The following is a 15,000-nucleotide window of genomic DNA, read 5'->3' as shown; positions in this document are numbered from 1 at the left end:
GTGATCCACACGGTTCTGTTTAAATATGAGTGATCCACGTGGTTCTGTTTAAATATGAGTGATCCACGTGGTTCTGTTTAAATATGAGTGATCCACATGTGGTTCTGTTTAAATATGAGTGATCCACACGGTTCTGTTTAAATATGAGTGATCCACACAGTTCTGTTTAAATATGAGTGATCCACATGGTTCTGTTTAAATATGAGTGATCCATGTGGTTCTGTTTAAATATGAGTGATCCACAGGGTTCTTTTTAAATATGAGTGATCCACATGTGGTTCTGTTTAAATATGAGTGATCCACAGGGTTCTTTTTAAATATGAGTGATCCACATGATTCTGTTTAAATATGAGTGATCCACACGGTTCTGTTTAAATATGAGTGATCCACACGGTTCTGTTTAAATATGAGTGATCCACGTGGTTCTGTTTAAATATGAGTGATCCACATGGTTCTGTTTAAATATAAGTGATCCACATGGTTCTGTTTAAATATAAGTGATTCACAGGGTTCTGTTTAAATATGAGTGATCCACATGTGGTTCTGTTTAAATATGAGTGATCCACACGGTTCTGTTTAAATATGAGTGATCCACATGTGGTTCTGTTTAAATATGAGTGATCCACACAGTTCTGTTTAAATATGAGTGATCCACATGGTTCTGTTTAAATATGAGTGATCCATGTGGTTCTGTTTAAATATGAGTGATCCACATGGTTCTGTTTAAATATGAGTGATCCACATGTGGTTCTGTTTAAATATGAGTGATCCACACGGTTCTGTTTAAATATGAGTGATCCACATGTGGTTCTGTTTAAATATGAGTGATCCACACAGTTCTGTTTAAATATGAGTGATCCACATGGTTCTGTTTAAATATGAGTGATCCATGTGGTTCTGTTTAAATATGAGTGATCCACATGGTTCTGTTTAAATATGAGTGATCCACATGTGGTTCTGTTTAAATATGAGTGATCCACAGGGTTCTGTTTAAATATGAGTGATCCACATGTGGTTCTGTTTAAATATGAGTGATCCACATGTGGTTCTGTTTAAATATGAGTGATCCACATGGTTCTGTTTAAATATGAGTGATCCACATGGTTCTGTTTAAATATGAGTGATCCACATGTGGTTCTGTTTAAATATGAGTGATCCACATGGTTCTGTTTAAATATGAGTGATCCACATGTGGTTCTGTTTAAATATGAGTGATCCACAGGGTTCTGTTTAAATATGAGTGATCCACATGTGGTTCTGTTTAAATATGAGTGATCCACATGGTTCTGTTTAAATATGAGTGATCCACAGGGTTCTGTTTAAATATGAGTGATCCACAGGGTTCTGTTTAAATATGAGTGATCCACAGGGTTCTGTTTAAATATGAGTGATCCACATGTGGTTCTATTTAAAGTGGGGGATCCGTGCGTGGAACAGATCGCTCCAGGACACACTGGTTGGATTCTATCCTGGATCTGGTGGATGTGTGTGGGCAGTGGGCTGTGTGGGCTCCTCTGCTGAGGCTGATGACCCCAAGACCCGGACCCGGATCGGAAGAAGACGGTACTGTACGGATCCAGGACAACGTAGGATGAGTGATCCACATACAGTTCTATTTGAATTACAGGATCCGTGTGTGAAACATGGGCTTACATTGGTGTCAGTACTGTGGGTTCATGAACAGATTTAACAGATTTAACAGATTTAAAGTCCGGTCATTACACAGACTTCTGTACAGACCGCTGTCACAGACAGGGGGAGGAGCCTATGGTAGCCTGGAGGAGGAGCCTATGGTAGCCCACAGGCGCGTGGCCCGGAAGCACAAGAAAGATGAAATCGATTTCATGATTTCCTTTTTTAAAAGTTGTCCTAATTAAAAAATCTAATTTCAATTTAAAATCGATTAATCGTGCAGCCCTGGACAAAGGAATATGTTTTTTCAAATTCAAATCTCATTATCATTATGCTGGACGATTACACACACAAAAAAACACCGCTACACTGGTTGAAAGACAGCATAGCGGGTCAAATCACAGCGTCGGGGTCCCCGTCATTCAACGACAGTAGTGAGAACCCTGTACGTTAGTGAAGCCACAGTACAGATGCACCACACAGTTAAGAACACACACAACACTGAGACCACACTGACTGGAAAAGGCTGAGAGAGACTGGGATCTGCATCACTGATTGTTCATATCGCTGCAATTTTTGCACTTTGGGCCAGATCGGACCCCCTGGTGGACCAGTTCTGGCCCCTGGTGGACCAGTTCTGGCCCCTGGTGGACCAGTTGTGGTCCCTGGTGGACCAGTTCTGGCCCCTGGTGGACCAGTTGTGGTCCCTGGGCGTAGGTTTGACACCCCTGAGTTAAATGAGTGGGATCAACAGAAGAACAGCTGCAACTGAGTCAGTTTGCAGGAGTCTGGAGTACTATATGTGTGTGTGTGTGTGTGTGTGTGTGTGTGTGTGTGTATATATATATATATATATATATATATATACACACACACACACACACATATATATATATATATAGTGTGTGTGTGTGTACTATATATAAGTATTATATAGATGTACTATGTGCACGTACTATTTATATATGTATTGTGTATGATGCTAGCTGCATCTGTATATGCAGCTATGCTCAGTCCATCTCCATATGTAGCTACGCTAACTGCATCTCCATATGTAGCTACACTAACTGCATCTCCATATGTAGCTACGCTAACTGCATCTCCATATGTTGCTACGCTAACTGCATTTACATATGTAGCTATGCTAACTGCATCTCCATATGTAGCAACGCTAACTGCACCTCTGTATGTAGCTACACTAACTACATCTCCATATGTAGTTACGCTAACTGCATCTCCATATGTAGCGATGCTAACTGCATCTCCATATGTAGCTATGCTAACTGCATCTCTATATGTTGCTACGCTAACTGCATTTACATATGTAGCTATGCTAACTGCATCTCCATATGTAGCTATGCTAACTGTATCTCCATATGTTGCTACGCTAACTGCATCTCGTATGAAGCTACGCTAACTGCATCTCTGTATGTAGCTACGCTAACTGCCTCTCCATATGTAGCTACGCTAACTGCATCTCCATATGTAGCTATGCTAACTGCATCTCCATATGTTGCTACACTAACTGCATCTCTCAGCTGAGGTCATGTGATCATCAGTGTCATTTCCTGTGTGTCCAAATATGGGTCCACTCTGACACTAATTGGATTCTAATTGTCAGTTATTATCGTTTAATCTAATGGTGTCATGTGACGCCTGTCAGTAGTCTTAGATCTATTGGGGCGTACACGAACCACCTGGTCACCATAGCAACGACCTCACAGTGTGTGGTAACTGCGTCTGTCTACGGCTCTGGTCTACGTTTAGGGTGGAGCCTGGAGCACAGAGACGCTCCCCACTAGAGCCGTACACCACATGGGTTTACATCCGTCTGACAACACTGGTAGTTCTCAGCTCTGAATACGAGAATGTTGGGATGAAACGGACAGTTCCAACTAAAAATCGGACCAGTGTCCCTGTATCTTAGCGTCCAAATTCAAAGCTTAGGTAAATGTATCCAGATCCATTTCTTCTCCCCCAGTTCTGTGTATTTATTCTGTTACAGAAATAGTCCATGTTTTGCTCATATTCAATCAGATCTGTAAAAAATTCAAATTCACACTTGATATCATTGATACTGATTTATTGGATCAATCCACTTCCTATCTGTTAGAATGGGAACATTTTTCAAAGTGGCACCAAATCCAGAATCAGATCCAGATCCAAATAATTTCAGCTTGCGGCCTGTCGGCCGGTAAGCTAAAAAGGGACGCCATGATATTTAAACATGTTTGGACCAAGGTTGTAATAGTTTTGGATTTTTCATTCTAGTTTAGTTTTAGTTAGTTTGGACTTTTTTCTCTAGTTCAGTTCGTTTTAATTCGTTTTTAGAGCAGGTTTGTTAGTTTTTCTTAGTTTTCATTAGTTTCTAAATGCTTAGTGTAAATAACTCGAAGCATAATTGCTAAATTCACTTCTGTAATTCTGTCGTGGTGTATTGTTTTTATTTTGGCTACGTAAAGGCTAACTTCCGGTTTGGACGTAGCGGACTTTTATTTTGAAGAGTAAACTTCCTACCTTAACATCAGAAGGTAGTGATGGGACTGTTGGTTCTTTGAAGGGAGTCGTTCAATCAGGAGTCGTTCACTGAAAAGAGTCGTTCAACAGACTGGCTCTGAGATGTTTTTCCATTCTTTTGAAACACCAGTGTTTTCCTGACTAAACAGGCTCCATGTGATGATTGACATTCTATTTTAAAGGTGTTTAACTGGCGCAGCAGTAAATATTATCTTAGTGTAAAAGCAGAATGGTTAGTTCAAACGTGTGGGTTAAATCCATGACATGAGAGGTGACATGAGACAAATGATGGAACTGGAGCAAAAACATCCCAGTACATTCTGTGGACTAGTCTGTAGAAGAAAAATGAAGAAGAAAATAAAACATTCTCTGATGAAAGAACATTTTATTCTCCTCAAAACAAGAACAATAAATGTGTGGAAACATATGGAAAAAACTGCACCAAACACAACAGTGATGAATCAGTGCAGTTACTGAAATACCTGAACTGGAGTCACATTCTCAGAACTAGAACAATAAATGACGCTAAACTGACAGGCAATCGGACGCTCCCTCCTTAAAAAAATAAATAAATAAAAATGAACGGCTCTTTACAAAGACTCAGTTCCCATCTTTCATTTCAAAGAGCCGTTCAAAAGATTCGATTTGTTCGTGAACGTCACATCACTATCAGAAGGAGAAAAACGGTTAAAAAACGGCAAAGAAAGTTCGAACACAGAGTCCATTCATTGTTTTTGTATTAGCTTCCCCTCTGAAGAGGCACAAGGTACGTTTGTGTTAAATGTACAGATGTTTTTGAATATTTGGTGTCTCTCACTGGTTTATTAATCTGTCATTTATGCTAGCGAGCTAAGCTAACGTTTATTGTTAGGTTCCAGTCAAGCTAATCCTCAGAGTTCTTTTGCTAGTGAAATGGAAGTGCTTTGTAATTACACGTTTTTTTGTGTGTGTGTTCTTTAGCTCTTATGGTTGATTTAAGGATTTGTTGCCATTAAATCTAAAAAATCACCAGTAAAGTGTCGTCCTTCATTCAGGGGGGTTTGCTACACCTAGTTAGCTTACCGGCCGATAGGAAGTAAGCTATTGTTGTCATGTGGCCTCCGGCGTTGTCGTCTGTCGTTATTTTCCATTATTTAACAGTGTTTTTTTGGCGCCCCAGCTGCCAGAATAATACTGCTTTTTTATGTTTGTTTGTTTTTTTTTAACAGTGTGGAAACCACAAGTTAACACAAGTGACAGACCGTCAAATGTCGTATGGTGACAGCACAGAAAACTGAGAGAGACAAAGAAAACGATTTAACATCAGTCTGACATTGACAAAGACGAGAACGAAAGGAATTTTATTCATAATTTTTATGTTTTAGTTCGTTTTATAAACACACTATATAGTTTCAGTTATCATTTTTCTTTTAATTATAGTTTTTATTTATTTCAGTTAACAAAAATGTTTGTTGAATTCTAGTTTGGATCATTTGGTTAGTTTTCGTTAACGATAATAACCTTGCCTTGGACTTGTATGTATCTGTCATTGCATCATTAGCTCACAGTAGAAACAGTTGGTGGTTTTCCTCCAGAGGGTCCCATCCGGCCCAAAGGATGAATTTGTGAAATATAGAATTACATGACCTACAAACTCTCCTTTAAAAATGTCAATAACATGAACTACCTGAAATGTCTTCAGATAAATGGGTGCAGTTTTAACCGTGTTCTGCCTCAGATTTGTATTTATATTATCGATCATATATTATTGACAGGCAGAATGTGGTTCAAATTGCACTTAGTTCTCTTCACGTTGTTCAGGTTATTCACATTTTTATGAAAGGATAGTTTGTAATTTTATACATATATATATATATATATATATATATATATATATATATATATATATATATATAAGCAAATTATCATGAATTGAGCAAATGGGAAAACAGGGAAACAAAGGCTGAGTATTCTAACCTACAGATGAGATCCAGGTACGTTGAACACATGGAGACATGACATAGAAGCAGAAGACGTAGAACCGCTCTGTCAAACCCATGTTAGTTCAGTTCCACATTCAGATATGATCTAAAGGAGGCCGGACCAATAAAATAATATAAATAATAGGATATGAACTTTGGAGTGAAAAAAGTCAAATTCTGTAGTGAAAATGTTTACATCTACGACTTGTACTTGAACACAACACGAACAAATATGAACAACCTGAAAATTCGTTAGTAAAATAAGTGCAATGTTAACAATATTACACCTTAGTTTATCATTTATACAAGTGCCTCACAACTTACAGATCACAGTTTACCTACAAATACACCAAACATTTAAAAATGGACAAACCGACATTACACACGTTTGAAGACATTTACCGGACTTTCCAGACTTCAAACCACACCTGACTAGAAGCTGCAGGTGTCCACGTTGTGACATGATATATTTCCACAGACAGATGGTTTAAACATTTCTGTCCGTACTTTAACTGCTGTTTAACAGTGTGTGTACCACGGCAGTAAACGTCAGGAACAGGCTGCTTCACAAACCCACAACAGTCACTGGTCTGTGTCTTCCTCTTCTTCTGCTCAGTAAACCACTGCAGTGGTCTTCTTCAGTGTTCTTCAGGTGAACATCCTCAAAGGCTCCGTCACACTCCCTCTACGTCTCTTCTCTGCTGTTGCTCAATGGCACTTCAGCGCTGCAGCTCTATTTCCTTCTTTGAAGAGACATCGATTGGTTTGAACTTAAAAGCTGCAAAATATGCATTTGCATGTGTTTTCCATGATGAGGGTTTGTGCGTGACACCCAGAGTGACTGTTCATAGTTCAGATACAGACTCCTCTTCATCACCTCTTCCTCCTGTCTGTCTGTCTCACTTTTGCGCTTCCTGCTAGAGCGCCCCCTGGAGGACGTTAGCCTGAATAGATCTATACTGGAGCTGCAGCGCTGTATAAGCCACAGGGTTCAAAAGCAGAAAAAAGTAGCAGCTTATAGTCCGGAAAGTACGGTATATACATATGAGACAGTTTAGGACAGTTTAGGACAGATGGACCAAAGGGGACAGTTTAGGACAGATGGACCAAAGGGGACAGTTTAGGACAGTTTAGGACAGATGGACCAAAGGGGACAGTTTAGGACAGTTTAGGACAGATGGACCAAAGGGGACAGTTTAGGACAGTTTAGGACAGATGGACCAAAGGGACAGTTTAGGACAGTTTAGGACAGATGGACCAAAGGGGACAGTTTAGGACAGTTTAGGACAGATGGACCAAAGGGGACAGTTTAGGACAGTTTAGGACAGATGGACCAAAGGGACAGTTTAGGACAGTTTAGGACAGATGGTCCAAAGGGACAGTTTAGGACAGTTTAGGACAGATGGGGTCAGTTTAGGACAGTTTAGGACAGATGGACCAAAGGGGACAGTTTAGGACAGTTTCGGACAGTTTAGGACAGATGGACCAAAGGGGACAGCTTAGGACAGTTTAGGACAGATGGACTAAAGGGGACAGTTTCGGACAGTTTCGGACAGATGGACCAAAGGGGACAGTTTCAGACAGTTTAGGACAGATGGACCAAAGGGGACAGTTTCGGACAGTTTAGGACAGATGGACCAAAGGGACAGTTTAGTACAGTTTAGGACAGATGGACCAAAGGGACAGTTTAGGACAGTTTAGGACAGATGGACCAAAGGGGACAGTTTAGGACAGTTTAGGACAGATGGGGTCAGTTTAGGACAGTTTAGGACAGATGGGGACAGTTTAGGACAGATGGGGACAGTTTAGGACAGTTTAGGACAGTTTAGGACAGATGGGGACAGTTTAGGACAGATGGGGACAGTTTAGGACAGTTTGAACAGATGGACCAAAGGGGACAGTTTAGGACAGTTTAGGACAGTTTAGGACAGATGGGGACAGTTTAGGACAGTTTAGGACAGATGGACCAAAGGGACAGTTTAGGACAGATGGGGACAGTTTAGGACAGTTTAGGACAGATGGGGTCAGTTTAGGACAGTTTAGGACAGATGGGGACAGTTTAGGACAGATGGGGTCAGTTTAGGACAGTTTAGGACAGTTTAGGACAGATGGGGACAGTTTAGGACAGATGGGGACAGTTTAGGACAGTTTGAACAGATGGACCAAAGGGGACAGTTTAGGACAGTTTAGGACAGTTTAGGACAGATGGGGTCAGTTTAGGACAGTTTAGGACAGATGGACCAAAGGGGACAGTTTCGGACAGTTTAGGACAGTTTCGGACAGGTGGACCAAAGGGACAGTTTAGGACAGATGGACCAAAGGGGACAGTTTAGGACAGATGGACCAAAGGGACAGTTTAGGACAGATGGACCAAAGGGACAGTTTAGGACAGTTTAGGACAGATGGGGACAGTTTAGGACAGTTTAGGACAGATGGGGTCAGTTTAGGACAGTTTAGGACAGTTTAGGACAGATGGGGTCAGTTTAGGACAGTTTAGGACAGATGGGGTCAGTTTAGGACAGTTTAGGACAGATGGGGACAGTTTCGGACAGTTTCGGACAGATGGACCAAAGGGGACAGTTTCAGACAGTTTAGGACAGATGGACCAAAGGGGACAGTTTAGGACAGTTTAGGACAGATGGACCAAAGGGGACAGTTTCGGACAGATGGACCAAAGGGACAGTTTAGGACAGATGGACCAAAGGGGACAGTTTCAGACAGTTTAGGACAGTTTCGGACAGATGGACCAAAGGGGACAGTTTCAGACAGTTTAGGACAGATGGACCAAAGGGGACAGTTTAGGACAGTTTAGGACAGATGGACCAAAGGGGACAGTTTAGGACAGTTTCGGACAGTTTCGGACAGATGGACCAAAGGGACAGTTTAGGACAGATGGACCAAAGGGGACAGTTTCGGACAGTTTAGGACAGATGGACCAAAGGGGACAGTTTAGGACAGTTTAGGACAGATGGACCAAAGGGGACAGTTTAGGACAGATGGACCAAAGGGGACAGTTTAGGACAGTTTAGGACAGATGGACCAAAGGGACAGTTTAGGACAGTTTAGGACAGATGGGGTCAGTTTCGGACAGTTTAGGACAGTTTCGGACAGGTGGACCAAAGGGACAGTTTAGGACAGATGGGGTCAGTTTAGGACAGTTTAGGACAGTTTAGGACAGATGGGGTCAGTTTAGGACAGTTTAGGACAGATGGACCAAAGGGGACAGTTTCGGACAGTTTAGGACAGTTTCGGACAGATGGACCAAAGGGGACAGTTTCGGACAGTTTAGGACAGATGGACCAAAGGGACAGTTTAGGACAGTTTAGGACAGATGGACCAAAGGGGACAGTTTCGGACAGTTTAGGACAGTTTCGGACAGATGGACCAAAGGGGACAGTTTCGGACAGTTTAGGACAGATGGACCAAAGGGGACAGTTTAGGACAGTTTAGGACAGATGGACCAAAGGGGACAGTTTAGGACAGTTTAGGACAGATGGACCACAGATGTCCTGTCGGCTCTTACCTTATAGAATACAACACATTTCCGTTCTTAAATATCCTCAGCAGTTTGTTGTCTGTTGTGACTTCGTGGAAGTGCGCTCCCTTCTCGTTGGCGAAAAACAGATCTGGTTTCCAAATGGAGTCCAGCATGGACGGGTCCAGGTCCAGGGAGTCGTCGGGGTACTCGGCGTAGGCCAGTCTGGGGTCGTTCCACTGCTGACGGAGGAAAATGTTCACCCGGTAGTCCTGCACACATGGACACCACAGGAGCAGGTTTACATGGGTTTACAGAGCACATCCAAAAACACTATTGGATCAGTATTCACAGCCGTCACAATTATGATTTATTTATTTATGACGGCCTGTTAGGGGAACCAGAAAAAACACTGGTCACCATGAGAAAAAAGTCAGAGTTAAAAAAAAAAAACATCATTATTTAATGAAAATAATGTTGTACTTTTATGAGATTAAAGTTGTAATATTTTGAAAATAAATGTGCGACAGTGCGATAAAAAGTCCAAATTTATAAACTGTTGGTCTTAAATCAGTCATTTACTCCAAATCTGTTTGATTCTTACGATGAAACAAACACAAACATGTACAAACTGTCTTCAAAGTCCGACTAATGCTAATGTGGTGATGGTGGGCGGGGCTAATAGTCTCAGTATTTGGTGGGCGGGGCTAATAGTCTCAGTATCTAGTGGGCGGGGCTAATAGTCTCAGTATTTGGTGGGCGGGGCTAATAGTCTCAGTATCTAGTGGGCGGGGCTAATAGTCTCAGTATTTGGTGGGCGGGGCTAATAGTCTCAGTATCTAGTGGGCGGGGCTAATAGTCTCAGTATTTGGTGGGCGGGGCTAATAGTCTCAGAATTTGGTGGGCGGGGCTAATAGTCTCAGTATCTAGTGGGCGGGGCTAATAGTCTCAGAATTGGTCCTTTGTGTTTAAATCCCAGATGAAAGTGGAACCTCCAGGATGTTCTAGTTCCCCATTATCAGACCAGTGGGAACCACTGGATTCTGGAATATTTATACACCTGTTTTTAAATTACACTTGCTTTATTCTTGAGATGTTCCGACTTCACTCTCATACTATTATGATTCTTTGTATTTGACTTTATTCTCATAAAAGTACCGCTTTTATCTGAATATTTTAGGACTTTATTGTTGTACTAACATGTGTTTTTATTTTCTAACGTGTCATTGGAATAACCTCCTCAGACCCAGCCCTGGGTTTTCAGCTCATGTTCGTGGATATAAGAGTTTCACAGCTTTACAAAAAAAACTAAAACAAAAAAAAAACAACTAGAAAAGCACTTGGAGAGCGCAGACCTCCGCCAAGGCAGATAGCCCCCCCCCGATCACCACCAAAATGTGATCTTTTCTGCCTTGTGCCAGTATCAGCTTTTAATGAATATTCCATCCAAATCTGTCCAGAACTTTTGGAGTTATCTAGCACACAGACAGATAGACAGACAGACAGACAGACAGACACACAGATAGACAGACAGACAGACAGACAGACACACAGACAGACAGACAGACAGACAGACACACAGACAGACACACAGACACACAGACAGACACACAGACAGACAGACAGACACACAGACAGACACACAGACAGACAGACACACAGACAGAGAGACAGACACACAGACAGACACACAGACACACAGACAGACACACAGACACACAGACAGAGAGACACACAGACAGAGAGACAGACACACAGACAGACACACAGACACACAGACAGAGAGACAGACACACAGACACACAGACAGACAGACAGACACACAGACAGACACACAGACACACAGACAGACAGACAGACACACAGACAGACAGACAGACAGACACACAGACACACAGACAGACACACAGACAGAGAGACAGACACACAGACAGACAGACAGACAGACACACAGACACACAGACACACAGACAGACAGACACATAGACAGACACACAGACAGACAGACAGACACACAGACAGACACACAGACAGACAGACAGACACACAGACACACAGACAGACACAGACAGACAGACACACAGACAGACAGACAGACAGACACACACACAGACAGACACACAGACAGACAGACAGACACACACACAGACACACAGACAGACACACACACAGACACACAGACAGACACACAGACAGACAGACAGTCAGTCAGTCAGACAGACACACAGACAAAAGAACGCTGGCAAAAACAGAACCTCCTTGGCAGAGGTAAAAACTGTCCACTGCAAAAGGACATTCCACAAAAATGTTAAAAAATGCATCTGAAAGAAACTGCTGCATCATCATGGTTCCAATATGGACTAGTACTGAAAAAAGCCAAAGTTGTAGTTCCCTGCAAGGTTCAAATAGTTTTGTATTTTTCATTCTAGTTTAGCTTTATTTAGTTTGGACTTTTTTTTCTCTGATTCAGTTCTTTTTAATTCGTTTTTAGAGCAGGTTTGATAGTTTATATTAGTTTTCATTTTTTTCTAAATGCTTAGTTGTAGTTCAGTTGTAGTTCGGTTGTAGTTTAGTTGTAGTTTAGTTGTAGTTAAGTTTTAGTTCAGTTTTAGTTTAGTTGTAGTTTAGTTGTAGTTTAGTAGTAGTTTAGTTGTAGTTCAGTTGTAGTTTTAGTTGTAGTTCAGTTGTAGTTTTAGTTGTAGTTCAGTTGTAGTTCAGTTGTAGTTTTAGTTGTAGTTCAGTTGTAGTTCAGTTGTAGTTTTAGTTGTAGTTCAGTTGTAGTTCAGTTGTAGTTCAGTTGTAGTTTTAGTTGTAGTTCAGTTGTAGTTTAGTTGTAGTTCAGTTGTAGTTCAGTTGTAGTTTAGTTGTAGTTTAGTTGTAGATAAGTTGTAGTTCAGTTTTAGTTTAGTTGTAGTTCAGTTTTAGTTCAGTTGTAGTTTAGTTGTAGTTCAGTTGTAGTTCAGTTGTAGTTCAGTTGTAGTTTTAGTTCTAGTTCAGTTGTAGTTCAGCTGTAGTTCTAGTTCTAGTTCAGTTGTAGTTCAGCTGTAGTTCTAGTTGTAGTTTTAGTTGTAGTTTAGTTGTAGTTCAGTTGTAGTTCAGTTGTAGTTTTAGTTGTAGTTCAGTGGTCTCTTTTCTCTTCTTCTCTGTGCTCCTATTCAAATCAATCCCAGACAGGACTCTGCTGCTTTAGTCTCCATGTTTCCAGGTAGAGTGGGGACCAGAAGACGACTGGAAACCACAAGTGAACACAAGTGACGGAGCAAAAAGTGTCGTATGGAGACAGCACAGAAAACTGAGAGAGACAAAGAAATCCATTTAACATCGATCTGACATTGACAAAGACCAAAACCAAGGGAATCTGATCCAGAATTTGTATCTGTTTTAGTTAGTTTAGTAAACACACAATACAGTTTCAGTTAGTTATGTTTTTTTTCTTTAAATTATAGTTTTTATTTATTTCAGTTAATGAAAATGTTTTTTTCAATTCTAGTTTTGGTCATTTGGTTAGTTTTCGTTAACGATAATAACCTTGGTTTGTAGATGTGAACATTTTCGTTCTGTAAATGTTCTTTTTTCACTGTAAAACACAGACTGGACATTATTCGGTAACTAGTGCGCTGACCCGTTTGGACCCACAGGTTCTACATGTGGTGGTTTTCATTCTGTTGTGTATTCGTTCATGTTGTTCCACATTTGTCCAACAGTCAGCGCCAAAGTGTTCTGGACATAGAAACAGGATCAGAAGGAGACTGGATTAAAAAGGACTGAAATGTGACAGAATACTGGTCTGATCAGCTGATACTGTTTACACTGAGAGGACACTGAGTAAAAATACAGAAGGATGAAGAACTGGACACACACACACACACACACACTTCCCTTTTATAATATCAGATCTGATGACTGAATTATAAAAATGGCACCTTTTAAATGATGACATTAAATCAACTTATTCCCAGGACTTCACAAGCCACTGGATTTACAGTCTCAAATAGTGTCCCCCCAGTGTCCCCCCAGTGTCCCCTCAGTGTCCCCCCAGTGTCCCCCCAGTGTCCCCTCAGTGTCCCCTCAGTGTCCCCCCAGTGTCCCCCCAGTGTCCCCTCAGTGTCCCCTCAGTGTCCCCCCAGTGTCCCCCCAGTGTCCCCTCAGTGTCCCCTCAGTGTCCCCTCAGTGTCCCCTCAGTGTCCCCCCAGTGTCCCCTCAGTGTCCCCTCAGTGTCCCTTCAGTGTCCCCTCAGTGTCCCCTCAGTGTCCCCCCAGTGTCCCCTCAGTGTCCCCCCAGTGTCCCCCCAGTGTCCCCCCAGTGTCCCCTCAGTGTATGTATATAAATGACTTGGGGCACCATGTGTCTAATGCTGATCTGTACGGCTGGGTAAAAAAAACGATTTAACCGATCTTAGATCGATCTCATTTTAATTTTGTGTAATCGATTAATAGTGGATAAGATGGATTTTTCAGAGCAGGACCAGGAGTACGCAGAACCTCGGGCGGCTCCGTCTTGCGAACCCCTGGGGAAGACTTGGTCTCACTCACGACGGCTCTGACGCGGAAAAGACACGGAGGAAGGGTGGGGAAAACCCCTCCTCCCTCTCCACCCGGCCTCAAACTGGAACCCACAGTGTGAAGGAAGCGTCCGCCCGGCGAGTCGCAGAACCCGGTCGTTCTTGGAATAATCACTTGGATCCAGACTCTCACCTGTGGCTGAGTCTGGAGTTAGAGGAAGAGTAAAGCGAAAATGTCTGACCGCTACCCCCCCAGCCCCACCCCCACCCCGTGCCTCGACCAACATTCACGGAGCATGCACACCCCCCAGCCCCGCTCCGCTCCAACCAACAATCACAGAGCACCCCCCCACCCCCAGTGAGTAGAAGCCTCCAGCCATAAAACAGAATAAAGATGATGAAGAAGTCCGTTCAGATCCACTGTACAAACATGGACATGTTTGAGTCCTGGTCATGATTTCAGAACATATTCAGCTACTGCTGCTGAAATGTCAGATTTATTTCCTTTCTAATATCAATATTGATCCCAGTATTGATGTGTTACATGACTGTGGTACTCAAATAATCAGGTTACAACTCAAAATTGTACTTTGGTATCACTAAATTACTCTGAATCAGTCAATTAATACTGAATTGAATCAATATTGAATCGAATCGTGATTAATCAATTCAGAACCTTATGAATCAAAATCGAATCGATTATGGAAATTGGCCATGATACCCAGGCCTACTGATCTGCATTTTTATGCTGATGACACAGTTCTTTCCTGCTGTGGATCAGCTCTTACTGAAACCATAGAACAGTGGCAGAAAGCTGTGATAGCGTCCAGCACTCACCTCTACGGTTCAAACTGATCCTCAATACTGAAAAAACTAAGACGATGCTCTTCTCAAACTCTCAGAAGTACCTGAAA

The 15,000-nt window shown here is 42.0% G+C and overlaps 1 protein-coding gene across 1 annotated transcript in view; it reads right to left on the bottom strand.

Moving 5' to 3' along the window:
* LOC115416447 (glycine receptor subunit alpha-3-like) overlaps positions 1–15,000 on the bottom strand; it is a 207,926-nt gene that overhangs the window by 49,384 nt on the left and 143,542 nt on the right. Inside the window, exon 4 of the mRNA XM_030130223.1 lies at positions 9,634–9,857. Within this exon, the coding sequence (XP_029986083.1) occupies positions 9,634–9,857 (224 nt within the window). The remainder of the gene's footprint in view (positions 1–9,633; positions 9,858–15,000) is intronic.

The sequence above is a fragment of the Sphaeramia orbicularis genome, unplaced genomic scaffold (genome assembly GCF_902148855.1).
Source record: "Sphaeramia orbicularis unplaced genomic scaffold, fSphaOr1.1, whole genome shotgun sequence".
NCBI lineage: Eukaryota > Metazoa > Chordata > Actinopteri > Kurtiformes > Apogonidae > Sphaeramia > Sphaeramia orbicularis.
This window is presented reverse-complemented; position numbering and strand designations above follow the sequence as displayed.